The sequence below is a fragment of the Toxotes jaculatrix genome, chromosome 7, assembly GCF_017976425.1.
Source record: "Toxotes jaculatrix isolate fToxJac2 chromosome 7, fToxJac2.pri, whole genome shotgun sequence".
In the NCBI taxonomy this organism is placed as follows: Eukaryota; Metazoa; Chordata; class Actinopteri; family Toxotidae; genus Toxotes; species Toxotes jaculatrix.
This window is the reverse complement of record NC_054400.1, coordinates 15,433,769-15,449,204: the sequence shown is the minus strand read 5'-3', so window position 1 is coordinate 15,449,204 and position 15,436 is coordinate 15,433,769. Positions and strand designations below refer to the sequence as shown.

Here is a 15,436-nt window from a genome sequence, read left to right as displayed (position 1 = left end):
ATAATGGGGATTTTCTTATATGTATAACAATCTTTTATAATATGGTGAAAACCTAACTTCCTTTTACAGTTAGCTGTAGTGTGCTTAACCTGACAGCCAGAGAAACCCACTGTCTCTCATTGCTTTGCCCCTCTCCTTCCCCACTCCCCTCTTTTCATTCCCCACTCAGTCTATTTCTGTCCGTCGCTGAGTCAGATGGACAGCTCCCAACTTAGAATGACACAAACAGGCAGACCAACTCTTCCGAATTCAGAGTGGCCGAAAACATCAAGAGGACTCTAAAACACAAAGAAAAACAACATTGGGGTGCTGCAAAGGGAAGAGCTGGAGGACACTACCAAGATGGAGGAATGTGAGAATCTGGACTCAGAGATGACAGAGCTGCGGGAGTTTGAGTGTGGGGCTTCAGAGGCCATCAGCCAGGACGACGAAGACGAGGTGGAGGAACTGCGAAACAGGTGCTTTACTCACTTGTCTGGACCTTACACAATGAATAACCTCAGTTGTGGATCACTTTGTCTTTGTGTAAAGTGATGTGTTTTCTGCTGGGAGATCTTACCATGAATTTTCCTGAATGGATTCTGTGAGAAACCACTTGTTTCTGGGCTTCTTAGCTCAGCTACATTTAGCTTTGGTGAAAGAAAAGAAAAGCTGCGTCTTATGTGTGCCTGGAGAACGTGACTGGACAGGTGTACCCATGTTAAACAAAACAGTGCTCCATTAATGTCATATAATACATTACACACGATCATCTGTTCTTCAGCTCATACAAGGAATTGTCAAGGTGGCTCTATCTAATACTCTGTGTAATTCACCATCCCATATTTTACATCTCATTTATCATGTTTCATACTGGGTGTCCTAGCTATCCTTGTCATGTCATAAATAGTAGAAGACACTGATACATTGGATGTATCTGAGAAGACCAAGGCATCTCTTCTCTAATATTACATGAATGACGCTTTGGGACGTCACCTTGCTGTAACCCTGCAGGGACTGAGCTGTATTCATAGCAGGAGGGACAGCTCAGAGCGCATTTGATCATTACTTTTTCAGCTCATCATTCACATTGGCAGCCTGGCACCAGACACCTGGTCTAATGCCGGAGATCTACACTTTCTCAAGCAATCATCCAGAGAAAAGATTAGCGAGTGTTGTCATGTTTTCACCTTAGATTTTCTAGTTTGCCTCAGATATGTTTTGATTTGATTCATTGGTTTGTTCTCTGCTTGCATTTCCATGAGCTGTGCCAAAAGGATCTCCTCTTGCAGTCAAACTGTTTAGTCATGCCCTTCCTCTTCTCGTGAACGGCTCAAACAGCCTGCTCTCCTTCCTCTAACTCTGTTCCATTCCTCCTTCCTTCAGTCTGCGAGAGGTTGTCCAAGACCAGTCAGTGAAGCCCAAACTCCAGTGCCTGATGGTCGATCCATCATTCTCCATGGTAACAGTTCAGAGCGAGGACAGTGGTATTGTTTGGGAGACGGCCTCTAGCCGCTGCTCTACTCCTTGGGCCTCTGAGACGAGCTCCATCTCTGAAGCTTACAGCATGGAGGGCTCTGGAGCCGCAGGAAAGGTCACCATCGTCTTTGATGAGGAGAAAATAGTCCGCAGGAGGACAAGGTCTGGAGGAAGGAACAGCAGGTTGGGGGACAGGCTGAGCCGACCTGGTAGCTCAAGATCAGCTTCAGCTCTGGGAGTGGAGAGACCGGAGATGGCAGAGGTGTCTCTCCCCAACGTACAACAGGAGAAAACCGAGCCGGACTTGGAGGAAATCAAAAACAAAGATCAGCAACTGTTTAGTTTGATTTCAGACGGTTATGAGATTCTCAACATCAGGGTCCCCTCCAAACTTCCCACTGTGGATGAGGAGGAGAGCACGGAGCTGCAGGACAATTTGTCTTATCTGGACCAGACTCCAAAGATCAAGTCCCGCAACCACCATGACCGGACACGGCAAAAGAATCATGTCCTGCCTGAGGAAGGGGAAATACTGGATCACCAAGAGGTATTTATCTTATTAATTATTATTATTATAATGATTATTATAATGGGATTTCAAATTTCTGACACTAGTTATGACTAATTTGATTTGTCCTTCAACAAATTAATATATTAATTTGTCCAATAAAATGCTTTTTTATTTGTAGTTTTAAACATTACAATGTCTTCTGTGGATTGATTTGCTCATTTTAATCTCTCCACAGACCTCAAAGCAAGACTCTTTCCACCCACCAGCAGAAACAGAGTCCGAACACACACTCACTCAGAAAGAGAGCACCAGTGACATCGACTACTTTGAGAAGTTTACCCTTTTGGATGAGGCTGTCCCTGGAGAACAAGCTCCAGAGCTTCAGGAAGAGGCAGAGCAGCCTGCAGTGAAACCCCAAGCAGAGGAGCAAAAGCCTGCTAAAGAGACAGCCACAGACAGCCCCTCTGCATCAGAAGACTCTTTTGTCTTTGTTACAGATGTGGACATAGTCGGGGAACACCTGGATGAGGTCTTCTACGGAGAAGGAGCTCCTGCTGATGCACCGCAGCGAAGAGACGATGACGAGGCGGAGGGTGGAGCCAGGGTGAGAACGAGACAAGAGAGCCAGAGATCGATGAAGGAGAGCGGTTCCGTGTTGTTTGGGAGTGAGGAGACCATTCTCACACCCATCTATATCTCCCCTGGACCCCCAAAGATCATTGACCCCATCCTCCTGGAGGAGCCCACCGCCATGTCCTTCATGTACTCTGACCTTTACGAGGATGCCATGGGCGAGAGGAGGAGGAGTGACGAGGAATACTCAGAGGCAGAGAGCGTGGCATCTGAGAAGTCTTTTAAGAGACGTTTGTCAGATCCAGAGGAGGCGGACGGGTACCTGGAGAAGTTTATTTTGAAAGATGAAACTCCCACAGTAGAGGTTCAACCGGAGTCAGAGGAGGACAAGATGGAGGGGAGGATGGTGTGGTCACAGAGTAAGTTTGAAATGACAGGATGTCTTACAAGGGTGGTCAAAGAAGAAGATGAGGACAAGACAAAGACAGAGGAACCAAAGATACAGGAGGTCAGGAGTGAGGATGTACAATCAGCAACATTTGAACAGAAAAGAGAAATAGCTTCACAAACAGAAAAAGAGAGGGGGGACATACAACTCTCCACGGTCACTGAAGAGCAGGTTGCCAGAGAAGCCTCAGAAGAATCAATTCAGGAGTCTAAACTGATCGAGGATCAGATCGAGGGTCAGGAAGTGAAACATGATCTAAAAAGAGACCAGACTGCGCCTCCTGAGAGCAGCACTGATGAACCACTTCCTCAAACTCAACAGGTGGACAGAAAAGTAAAGGAAACAGAGAGAGAAAGTGAGAGAGAGAGAAGAGAGAAAGAAGAGCAAAAAAGTGAGCAACGCATTACTGAAACCAAGCGGCCATGTCAGACACAAAAAGTGGCAGAAAAAACAGCTGAATTGCATGTGGAGACAGAAATAAAAGGTCCTGTAAGCAGTGAGGCGCCACAGATGGACATTAAATTAGAAATTAAAAGAGGAACCACTGAGAAGAGTTCATCTGAAGCAGCAGCCACTAATACTGCGATGGTGGCTGCTGATGAGAAGGTGGTGACTGAGGCCAAACAAGGGTCCTCAGCTGAAGTCAAAGAACCTGAGCCTGCAAGACAGGAGATGCTCACCATGACTGAACCCTCAGGTGAAATAGAGGCATCAGCTGAAATATCACTGTGCGAGGAAAAACCAGCAGCAGCAGTCATTCCTGAAGATGTTGCACCTATTGAGGTCATCACCGACTGTGATTGTGCAGTACATGCAGTGGTGGAGGTGATGGAAAAAACAGTGAATGAAAGAGAGATTCAGACCGAAGTTCAGATTGATCTGCAGGAGCTGACAAGTGTTGAGACAACAGATGTTCAAACAGCAGCTCCTGAAGGAGGAAAACAACACAAAACTCTGACTGGGGAAACTGCAGCTGAGAGCCAGCAGCCTGAATCTATTACTGAAGCTGATCAGGAGTCAGAGGTTAAAACCAACATTTCAAGGGAAGTAAGCAAACCTGTGATATCAGAGAATGCCAAGACAGATTCAGATGTGAAACACCTTGAAATCCTTGAATCCCTGCAGCATCAACAAGACGAGTCACTAACTGATAGAGAGTCAGACAAAACAAAGCTGATAACTGAGGTCAAAGCTAAAACACCCACAGAGGACACTGGGACTGTTGTTCAGGAGATGGTGACTGTTGGTGATGAGTTAATCCTCCTCGTTCCCAAAGGACAAGCTGTGGAGATGGACATAGACATTGGTCAGTGGTCAGACAAGACCACAGGCGATGCACAGGTTCTCCCTGAACCTGATAGCACATGTGAACATCTCATAGCACCTGAAGACAAACCGGCACCGATGGAAGAAACAAAGACAGAGCCTCAATTGGAAGTAGAGCCAGAAGTTGCTGTAGAGGTAGAAGAAAAACCCAGACATGTCCCAGACAGGCAGTATTCCCCCCCTGCACCTGTGGAGGAGGCCCACACAGAGGATAAGAAGGAGGAGGACTTAGAAGGACATGAAGGTGTCTTTTCCCCTCTGAGGAGCTTTAGTCCCCAGGAGGATTTATCTGGGCTGCACAGAGAGGATTTACTATCAGAAGAAGCAGATGTAGAACAAGAGGTGGAGATGAACAAGGTGGAGGATGCCACAGAAGCAACTGGTATTAAAGGGGATGTAGGTCAAGATATTGATGTGCACAGAGAGGATATAGGGCAAAAGATGGAGCAAGATGAGGTGATCACAGAGGCTCCAGAAGTGCCTGCTGAGGAGCTTGAATATGAGATAATATCTAAACAGGATGCAGAAGAGATGCCACAACCTGAAATACAGAGAGATGCAGAGGAATCAAGGCCTGAGTCTGGTCAGGACAGAGAAGAAAGGATGGAGGTGGAGATGGAGGTGGAGGCGAAAGTGTTTGATCTGTCCCCAGAAGAGGAGCTGATTGAGGCTGACTATGAAATCATTGATGCAGAGGAAGAGAGTCAGGCCCGACTGGCTGCTGAGCTGCAGGGGATGGACTGGTTCTGTCTCACCTGTGGATGTCTACTGTCAGAGGACGACTGTGTGTCCGGAGAGCACCACATCCACAAGGTGACTGCTGTGGACAAGGCCTACGAGGAAATCAAGGTAGAGTACTAAATTTTAAAGGGAGAATTCACCAGTTTTACACATGAAGATCATGGCACACGATACAAGATTCCAAGTGAGCATCATCTATATGATATGAGAAATTGAATGGATGCAGGGAAGAACACAACAATTTATGTCAGGAGATTGAGTTATCATCTGTCAGATCGGACAGCATGTTTTTCTTTTTGTCCTGTCTGTGTCCTCAGAGAGTTCACAGTGCCTCCCAGATGTTTGATCGTTTTAGCTGGCCGCTGCTGGAACAACACCGCAGCTGTTTTGATGACTGATGATGGCATGATGTAATCAAATAGCGGCTGATCATCATACACTTTACCAGCATTATTACAACACCCGGTTATGATCATCGCACACTTTACTGGCATTAGTTTGGGTCATCAAATAATAAACTGGTCCTAACTCAGTCTGCAATAACTTTTCCATTCATGCTGGCAAGTTACATGCTCTCAGGCTGCGGCCAAGCACATTGAATTGTTGTGATGTAATGCTCTACTTTGATCGGTGGAAAGGTCCAGTGTGTCATCATCCAGTGGAGACTGAGATGTGATCTGTTCACACACCCTGTTTTCCCTCTCCTGTCCCTATGGGTCAGCATGGGGCCGGCCATCTCCTTTTTCAAATTTGTATTAACACTATAGCACTTTCTAGCAATCTAAGAAAAAAATCTTTTTGTTTTCTTTTGCCTGCAGTTTTCCAAAAAACAAGATTTTAACCTGCAAGTTCACAGGCCTTACTAAACAAAAAAACTCCTTGCTTCATTCACTGGGAGAAACAATATTCAGTTTTCACTTGTGTTTATTTTTCTGTAAATCTGTGAGGTTACATTAGACTTCATGAGTGAAATGAGACATTTTGCCATGTGTTTGATTAAAAAAAATCACTTTAAAGTATCTGGCATCCCAATCAAAGGAAAGCTGGAACAAACTGAGAATGATCATATGTCATTTCCAGATGATATTTGAACCAGGTCTAGTGCATGTGTGATGTTGTATTTATGTGAAACATTGACAGCTGGACCGTAAATAAGACAGAGATCAAAGCTATAATACAAGTCTGACTTCAGCACAAAGAAGTGCCGTCTATTCAGATACTCCATAGAGCGGAAAATCGATCCCGACAACTTTACCAAAACAACTTAGCAAACCTGTGTCCAGTCCAATTCTCTAAGCTAGAATGTACAATGCACTCCTACGCCTCTTCACACATGGATGTGTGCAAGTATGCACACACATCCCCCCCCTCACATGCTCACACCTGTTTTCCCACTCTCAGTGGAGAGGAGGTCAGCCTAGAAAGGAGCAGGGGAGAGATCAGTGACCACAGCTCGACCTAGTTAAATGTGAGCTGTCAGTGTTGGGGCGGTGACAGGGGATTGCCACCGTTCTTCCTCCTGCAGCGTCCTCCCTGATGATTCCCCTGTTTATGAGAAATATTTTTACCTAAAAATTAACCTGCGTCATCAGTGTAAATAACAAATATTACAACCGATGGGAATGTTTTGATTCAGAGCAAGTGTTGAATTGAATCTTTGGAGCAGGTGAAGAGCTTTTAATATCATACCCACAAAGTCCCAACGATGATCTTTTGCTTAATCACAGTACGTGCATGTGATTATTTACATATATGATTTTGTACAATAGGAGAAGCTGAGTGACTGGATCTCAGAGCTTCAGGGGAGGTCAGAGAACATTGAGGACCTGGTGTCTGAACTGGAGCTGGCCTACAACTCTGTAGAGGTAAAGCATGCTCACTTTGTTTCATTCGCATTTAATACTCTATACATGGTCTATAATTCATTTTACTCTGTGCAATCAGATTAGTATATAATAAAGTCCAGCACACAGCATAACATCTTATCAGCACAATCTGTGTAATCAGATGTCTCTCTTGGCTCTCACTCTCCTCTCTATTAGGACCAGTGTGTGGAGAGCGAGGCAGCGATGCAGGCCCAGAACGAGGAGATGATGGCTCTGGTGATGGAGCAGTACAACAGCATGTCCGTCAGCATGGAGGAGGAGAAGAAGGCCAAGCTGGAGCAGCTGTATGACCAGATTGTCTCCTTCCAGGAGAGCATTGATTCTGCCAAGGCCACCCTAGAGACCACAGCCAGAGAGGCGGAGACTGATGCACGGGTGAGTCCTTAAGCTACTAACACAGATTAATCAGTGGTGTCACATTTTGTCAATAATTGATGATCCGGGTTTGTGTCAAATATCTCATAAACGCCTCTTCAATCTGCTCTCCTACTAGTCACCTGAAGACATTCATGCAAGGTAATGTGCTTTCAGTGAATGGAGTGTGAGCTAGAGTGGTTTCCTAAGAACTATATAATAACATATTACTATATAGTGATAACCAGTGCTGCATGCTGCTTGAACTGCAGAGCTATAACCTAGGGAATATGCCCGGATGCTGATAATTGAATTTTCGAAAAGTTTTCCATACCAATCTGAGTCTCTAGCAAAGTACGGTTTTGACATTGGCTTGTGTTTGTGGCCAGAAGCTAAATGTCATAGTTGTGTATTTAGACTCAAGGCAGCTCTGGACTCAGCCATGTCACTGGAGCTGGGTCCCAAGGGACTGCTGGTGTTCGAGGACTATGCCAAGGGCAACACTTCCAGCTCACACCTCGCACAGCGCAAGGGAATCCCAGGTTGGTCTGATACAAACAAATCTTTACAGATACACACAAACCAATGTAATGTCTGGTGTCATGTGCACATATGTGGCAGTAATGAATCTTTTATTGTATATCTCCTGGTCTGTGCTTCAGTGCCCCAGAGGCCCACGCTGCAGCCCCAGGAACCAGGCTCAGCCACCAGCACCAGTGTCACTGTTTACTGGAAAGTCAACCCCGGAGATATCATAGACTGCTTCCAGGTCTACTGCATGGAGGATCCACAAGGAGGTAAATACACTCAGGATGCTATTTAAACTGAAAAAGTGGACAAAGTTCTGTTTTTACTGTCTTCTTCGGACTGAAAGCTCTTAAACTGTTATGTTCTAGGAAAAAAAATTAATTTGTTGGATATTTTGACAATTGCCATATTCATTCAGTAGTCTAATTAGCACAGGTCTTTTATGAGTGTTATACTATTATAGTGTATTATCTTCTAATATTTACAGTGGGCAGAGTTGTTTGTTGATATATGTTAATCATAGAGAAATAAGAGAAATAAGATTACAGAAGAATTTTTTGTTTTTACTTCAAGATGTTCTGCCTATCTATATTGTTGTTGTCCACAGCTGTGTCGGAGGAGTACCGTGTGACAGTGAAGGAGAGTTACTGTGTCTTGGAGGAGCTGGAGCCTGACAAGACGTACAAGGTGTGGGTGATGGCTGTCAATTATACAGGCTGCTCTCTACCCAGTGAGAGACTCACCTTCAAAACTGGTCAGTGCACATACTGGAAACTACTACTTTGTTTGATAAAACTGGAAAGCAGCATTTTCATTTTTACTGGCATGCTTGTAAGAGTTATATAAATTTTAACAGTCAGTGTTCAAGGGTGACTTCTATTGTATTATGTTTTTATCCAGGCAGTGGCACACTATCACTGTCTTAGATACCTTGTTCTCTTTCTGGCAGCTCCAGCAGTGCCAGTGATTGACACAGAGCGCTGCACTGTCATGTGGGATTCGTCCACACTGAGGTGGCGAAAACAGACCCCCGGACAGAGTTACACCTTGGAGTACTGCCGTCAGTATGAACTGGAAGGAGAGGGGCTCAGGTAGGTCTCAAACACCTTGCTGATCAGACCTGGATCATTTAGGCTTAGTAGTCAGTCGTGGTTTTCACCTGATAGTTACCTGATAGGTGTATGCAAAATTTTTGAATCATGGAGAAATGTATTGATTAACTTGGGCATGCCACTGTAGCGGAAATTTGTAAAGTCATGAGTAGACATTTTCACTTCATTTTGGCTGTACAAAGGTTTATTTATGTGTGTGTGACATACTCCTAGATCCATCTCAGGTATCAAAAGCTGTGAACAGCGGGTTCTCCTGCAGCCCAATGAGAATTACCTGTTTTATATCAAAGCTGTGAATGAGGCTGGAGCCAGCGAACAGAGCGAGGCTGCACTCATTTCCACAAAAGGTAAAGAAAATCACACACTGTTACACCTGTTTTTGTAGTTGTTTTTTTTTTTTTTTTTTTAAATCTTCTTTACTGTTTCTCTTTCCAGGGACGAGGTTCCACCTGCTGAAAGCTTCAGCTCACCCCTCTTTGGAGCTGTCCATGGACCAGACCACTGTGCACTATTCCCTGGACACACATGAAAACACACCACTCACAGACAAACAGTGAGTTTAACACAGTTTTAATCACTTCTTAGGAAACGTCTCAGGAGCATGTGTAAACCAGAGTTTGTGTATTTTCTAGGTGTCCATCCATCCTGGGCGAAGTGTTGCCGGCACGAGGACACTACTACTGGGAGACGATTGTGTCAGGAAGTACAGCTTACAGACTTGGAGTGGCCTACAGCACAGCCAATAGAGACAGCTCACTGGGGGAAAACAACCTGTCATGGTGTTTGCAGTGTATTCCAACACCATCAGGGTATGCTTAAACTCCCATTCACACTAGGGATGCACTGATCCACATTTTTTTCACTTCCAATTCGACCCCGATACCTGAATTTGGATATCTGCCGATACCGATACTATTCCGATACCAGAGCTGTTTGCTTTAATATTATTATTATCATACCTGTATGACTTACCTGTTATGGTGTCCCGCTTTGGTTTATCGTTTGTGTGTAAAAGTTAATTGCGCGACCAATGCTAATGTGCTAGCCCGTCAATGGGATTCTCCATATTATGTTACCATCGAGCTACTTCTTACCACTTGTAGGTCGCAACGGAGCTTCAGCCCCTCGGTACAATGGCTTTGCAAACATTGCACATTACAAACATTGCACGTTGCAAACATTGCACGCTGCTGTCCTGCTTCATGGTGTTTCTAGTGCAAAATATGTCCACACAGCGGACATGTCGTGCTGAAAAGTTGGTTAGCCATGGTATTGATATCGGTATCGGTTCCAGTATTGGTTCCCGTATCGATATTGGGTTCCGATATCAGTATCAGATTCCGATATCGTATCGGTTTCAGTATAGGTATCGGTATCGGGTTCCGATATCGGTATTGGTCCGGTACTGTTATCAGGTTCCGATATCGGTATTGGTTTCAGTATCCGTATCGGTTCCGGTATCGTATCGGGTTCCGATATCAGTATCGGTTTCAGTATCGGTATCGGTTCCAGCATCTAGATATCGGTCTAGATTTCAGTATCGATTCCGGTATCGGTACCCGATACCGATACTGGATTGGATCGGCCCCATCCCCAATCCACACACACCATTTTCTAAGACACTTCCCATCATTGTTTTTAGTCTAATATAAAGCCTCTTTGTCTTTCCAGTTGCAGGTATCAGTTGCTTCACAATGACGTCCAGTCCAGTGTGTTTGTGTTTGAGATGCCCGAGTGTGTAGGTACTCTTCTGGATTACCAGCTCGGTCGTCTATCTTTCTACAATGCCCAAAGTGGTCAGTTGTTAGGTACCTTCAGCCACCGCTTCACCCAGCCATGCCACCCTGCTCTGGCCCTGGAGATGCCGGGCAGCCTGGAGGTCAGCATGGTGCTGGAGGTGCCGCAGTTTACCAAGGACAGATAACTCTGCTACCTGCCTTAAACACTGAAGAGTTTACAGTTCATGTTGGACATTTGTTAATTTGAATTATCTTACTTTATAGTGATTACAGTGACCACTGTTGTATTACAAAGAGAGCAATATACCAATATCCACCGTAAAGGCGGGAGACACAGTTGGGTCCCATTTGTTTAAAGAGACCTCACTGATGGGTTTGTGTGTTTTTAGTAAAAAAAAAAAAAACTTGATCAGTGTAGAGCTCAATTTTTAAAAAAGAAACAAATTCAACTGAACGTAATTCTTTATTTCTTGTAAATATCAAAAACAGAGGTAGTGCAAATGAACGATGAAGGTGTGCAATATAACTGGATTGAAACTGAGGGCTAGGATTTTTATTTTTATTTTTTTCACAGGTGAGCGTCTTGTTTTATGTTTTTATTCAAGGGAGAGGTGAAATGTTGTGGATCATTTTTTAAATTTTTGACCATAAAGTAGCAAGATGAAATACACATTGTATCGCCACTGAGAGTAATAGTTAGGTTTTCTGACATCCCACAGTTTAGAAGTTTATACCTTCATAAAAGCACTTTTTGATCTGTTTTTTCATATTGTGAATAGGTCTATTTTGTGTAAATAACCTTTGTAAAGAGATGTGATCAGTTCTCTATTTTGTTATGTGCAACTGATGGCAAATTGTAATTGCAATTGTTTTTCTGTCCCTGTCTTGTAAACTGATTTTCTCGTCTGAGCTGAATGAACGTGATATTTTTTTCTATTTGCACAAGTGGACTGATTATTTTGACTCAGCTCATTGGTTTTGTAACTTACATTCACCACCAGAGGGCATCAGGACTCCATTAGCTGTAGCATTAACTCTAAAGCTCCCAAAAACGGATTTTTCTGTCCTCCTGAATTATGCATGATCAGAGATATGATGCAGGGCACTAGTTGGCAAACCTTAACGTGAAAGACTGACAGTAGAATTTTTAGATCACTGGAACAGACAAACACATTATGCTCTTTACAACTCTGAAGCAGAAATACAGTGTCTACAATGATCCTCAGTTATAATTTTTCAGTTATTTATTATATATAAAATAATCACTGAAATAAACATAAGTCAAATATATTAATTTTGACGCCCAAATTGAACATACAAAATTATGTTTAGATTGGTAGATTACATCTTTCACAGCTGAAAGAAATCTCAGGCTGAAATCAATCAGATATATTTCTGCTACCAATACTAACGTCTGCAAAATCCATCATACATTTAGACTTCCAGATGCCTTTTTATGACTTACAGCCATACTGTGGATTTGCAGTCCATACACCTCACTGACAAAGCTATACGGTTTTCCAGAGGACATGTCATTTTACAATTATTGTGTTTCTATTTTTCCAGGCACTCGTAACTCTTTTTTTCCCCCTCATCCCTGACACCTTTACTCATTTCTGGGGAAACAGACAGGGGAGGGAGAGGAGGACAGGAGTGAAGGGCAAACACATGCAGACCATCAGGGAACAGCTGCTGGCTTCCATGTGCTCTGCTGGACTGCTCAGCTGGAACTGAGAGAAAGCTCTTTGAATAGTGACAGCCTCGTTTTACTGGAACTGACTCTTCTCGACTTTCCTGCAGTGGATGACACTGAGCTGGGAAACTGGAACATTTTTATTGTAGCTGAATTCAGGAAGGCTGTGTTTCTGTACGTTAGGACTTAGTCTCGCTGCTGCAGGCTGGAGAATCTGGCGTCACAGCCCTGTTTTTGTACCTCATCTAAACACTCACCGAGTCCTTTGACACTGATATGATTTATTTGACAAACATATATTTCTAACCCAGAAATGCAGAGGAACAGGATGACAGTAGTGTTGCAAAACCACTGCAGTTGAAAAGATGCAACATGTAAGATTTTTTTTTAAGCACAAAATTGACAACAGATCTAAATGTGTTCATTATTTCCTGTTACCGCACATCAGGGGCGGGCTGGGGTTGAAATTCAGCCCGGGAGCTTGGTTTGGAGAGGCCTTTTACCCGATCGCTCGACGGACGTAAGTGGAACTGTGATTTTAACATGAATACTTTATTTGCAAAATAAAAACAATCTAATGATATACATGATATACAGTCAGTAGAGTGTACAAAAGTAAGCTACATATACTCACACATACTATGCATACTCAAAGACTATGTTTATTTAAAAATGAAAACTAGTGTGTGTGTGCGCGCGCGTGGAGAAAAGGAAGAAAGATGCAAAATTCTGTTCATTTTCTGCTTTATTTGGTAGCATGAAAACATGGAAAAGAAGATGCTTTGTGTGTTGCTTGCATGTGGTTTTGCTCAAATAAAAGCAATTAAGTGTGTGTGTGTGTGTGTCTGTGGCTTCTTTCTTAATTTGCTCTGCTTGTTGTTGCTTTCTTGTTTTCTCTTGACAGTTTGATGACTAACTGAGCTAATCACATTTCAGTGGAAACAGGGATCAGCTCAAATTGGGAGGGGCCGTTCGTATCCCCCCTTAACATGCAAAATATTGTTTTCACCCAGACCAGCGGTCTAGAATCATCCCAGTCTACCGTTAGGTTCATAGACTGTGTAAAACACGGACGTAGCACATATTTTGACGCCTTACAGCCATATGACTTTTTTTTAACGACATTTTGAGATCTTCCAAAAATATGACTATTTTTGGCATATTTTGATGCCTTACGGCCGTATTACGTTTTTTATGACATTTTGAGGTCTTCCAAAAATATGACTTTTTTTGGCATATTTTTACGCCTAATGGCTGTATGATGTTTTTATGACATTTTGAGGTCTTACAAAAATATGACTTTTTTTCCAAAAATATGACTTTTGTTGGCATATTTTGACGCCTTACGGCCGTATGGCTTTTTTTAGGACATTTTGAGCTAAAAAAAAATTAGACTTTTTTTGGCCGATTTTGACGCCTTACTATACTATGACGTTTTTTATGACATTTTGAGGTCAAAATTTTTTTTGACTTTTTTTGTCCAATTTTGACGCCTTACTATACTATGACGTTTTTGATGACATTTTGAGGTCAAAAATTTTTTTGACTTTTTTTGTCCAATTTTGACGCCTTACTATACTATGACGTTTTTGATGACATTTTGAGGTCGAAAAAGTTTTTGACTTTTTTTGCCCGAAAAAAACGCCATACTATACTATGACGTTTTTTATGACATTTTGAGGTCAAAAAATTTTTTGACTTTTTTGTCCAATTTTGACGCCTTACTATACTATGACGTTTTTGATGACATTTTGAGGTCAAAAAATTTTTTGACTTTTTTTGTCCAATTTTGACGCCTTACTATACTATGACGTTTTTGATGACATTTTGAGGTCAAAAAAATTTTTGACTTTTTTTGTCCAATTTTGACGCCTTACTATACTATGACGTTTTTTATGACATTTTGAGGTCAAAAAATTTTTTGACTTTTTTTGCCCGAAAAACACGCCATACTATACTATGACGTTTTTGATGACATTTTGAGGTCAAAAAATTTTTTGACTTTTTTTGTCCAATTTTGACGCCTTACTATACTATGACGTTTTTGATGACATTTTGAGGTCAAAAAAATTTTTGACTTTTTTTGTCCAATTTTGACGCCTTACTATACTATGACGTTTTTTATGACATTTTGAGGTCAAAAAATTTTTTGACTTTTTTTGTCCAATTTTGACGCCTTACTATACTATGACGTTTTTGACGACATTTTGAGGTCAAAAAAAATTTTGACTTTTTTTGTCCAATTTTTATGCCTTACTATACTATGACGTTTTTGATGACATTTTGAGGTCAAAAAAATTTTTGACTTTTTTTGTCCAATTTTGACGCCTTACTATACTATGACGTTTTTTATGACATTTTGAGGTCAAAAAATTTTTTGACTTTTTTTGCCCGAAAAACACGCCATACTATACTATGACGTTTTTGATGACATTTTGAGGTCAAAAAAAATTTTGACTTTTTTTGTCCAATTTTGACGCCTTACTATACTATGACGTTTTTGATGACATTTTGAGGTCAAAAAAATTTTTGACTTTTTTTGTCCAATTTTTACGCCTTACTATACTATGACGTTTTTTATGACATTTTGAGGTCAAAAAATTTTTTGACTTTTTTTGTCCAATTTTGACGCCTTACTATACTATGACGTTTTTTATGACATTTTGAGGTAAAAAAAAAATTTGACTTTTTTTGCCCGAAAAACACGCCATACTATACTATGACGTTTTTGATGACATTTTGAGGTCAAAAAATTTTTTGACTTTTTTTGCCCGAAAAAAACGCCATACTATACTATGACGTTTTTTATGACATTTTGAAGTCAAAAAATTTTTTGACTTTTTTTGTCCAATTTTGACGCCTTACTATACTATGACGTTTTTTATGACATTTTGAGGTCAAAAAATTTTTTGACTTTTTTTGTCCAATTTTGACGCCTTACTATACTATGACGTTTTTTATGACATTTTGAGGTCAAAACATTTTTTGACTTTTTTTGTCCAATTTTGACGCCTTACTATACTATGACGTTTTTTATGACATTTTGACGTCAAAAAAATGTTGACTT

The 15,436-nt window shown here is 41.8% G+C and overlaps 1 protein-coding gene across 1 annotated transcript; it reads left to right on the top strand.

Moving 5' to 3' along the window:
• Positions 1 to 216: 216 nt before the first annotated feature.
• Positions 217 to 11,105, top strand: cmya5 (cardiomyopathy associated 5). The gene is made up of 14 exons (XM_041042103.1): positions 217 to 458; positions 1,366 to 2,005; positions 2,205 to 5,165; positions 6,827 to 6,922; positions 7,100 to 7,318; positions 7,437 to 7,459; positions 7,715 to 7,839; positions 7,960 to 8,094; positions 8,433 to 8,579; positions 8,775 to 8,916; positions 9,151 to 9,284; positions 9,373 to 9,490; positions 9,570 to 9,746; positions 10,609 to 11,105. Exons 1-14 carry the CDS (start codon positions 343 to 345, stop codon positions 10,859 to 10,861), a joined length of 5,286 nt encoding a protein of 1,761 aa, XP_040898037.1. The 5' UTR covers positions 217 to 342; the 3' UTR covers positions 10,862 to 11,105.
• The last annotated feature ends 4,331 nt before the right edge of the window (positions 11,106 to 15,436 follow it).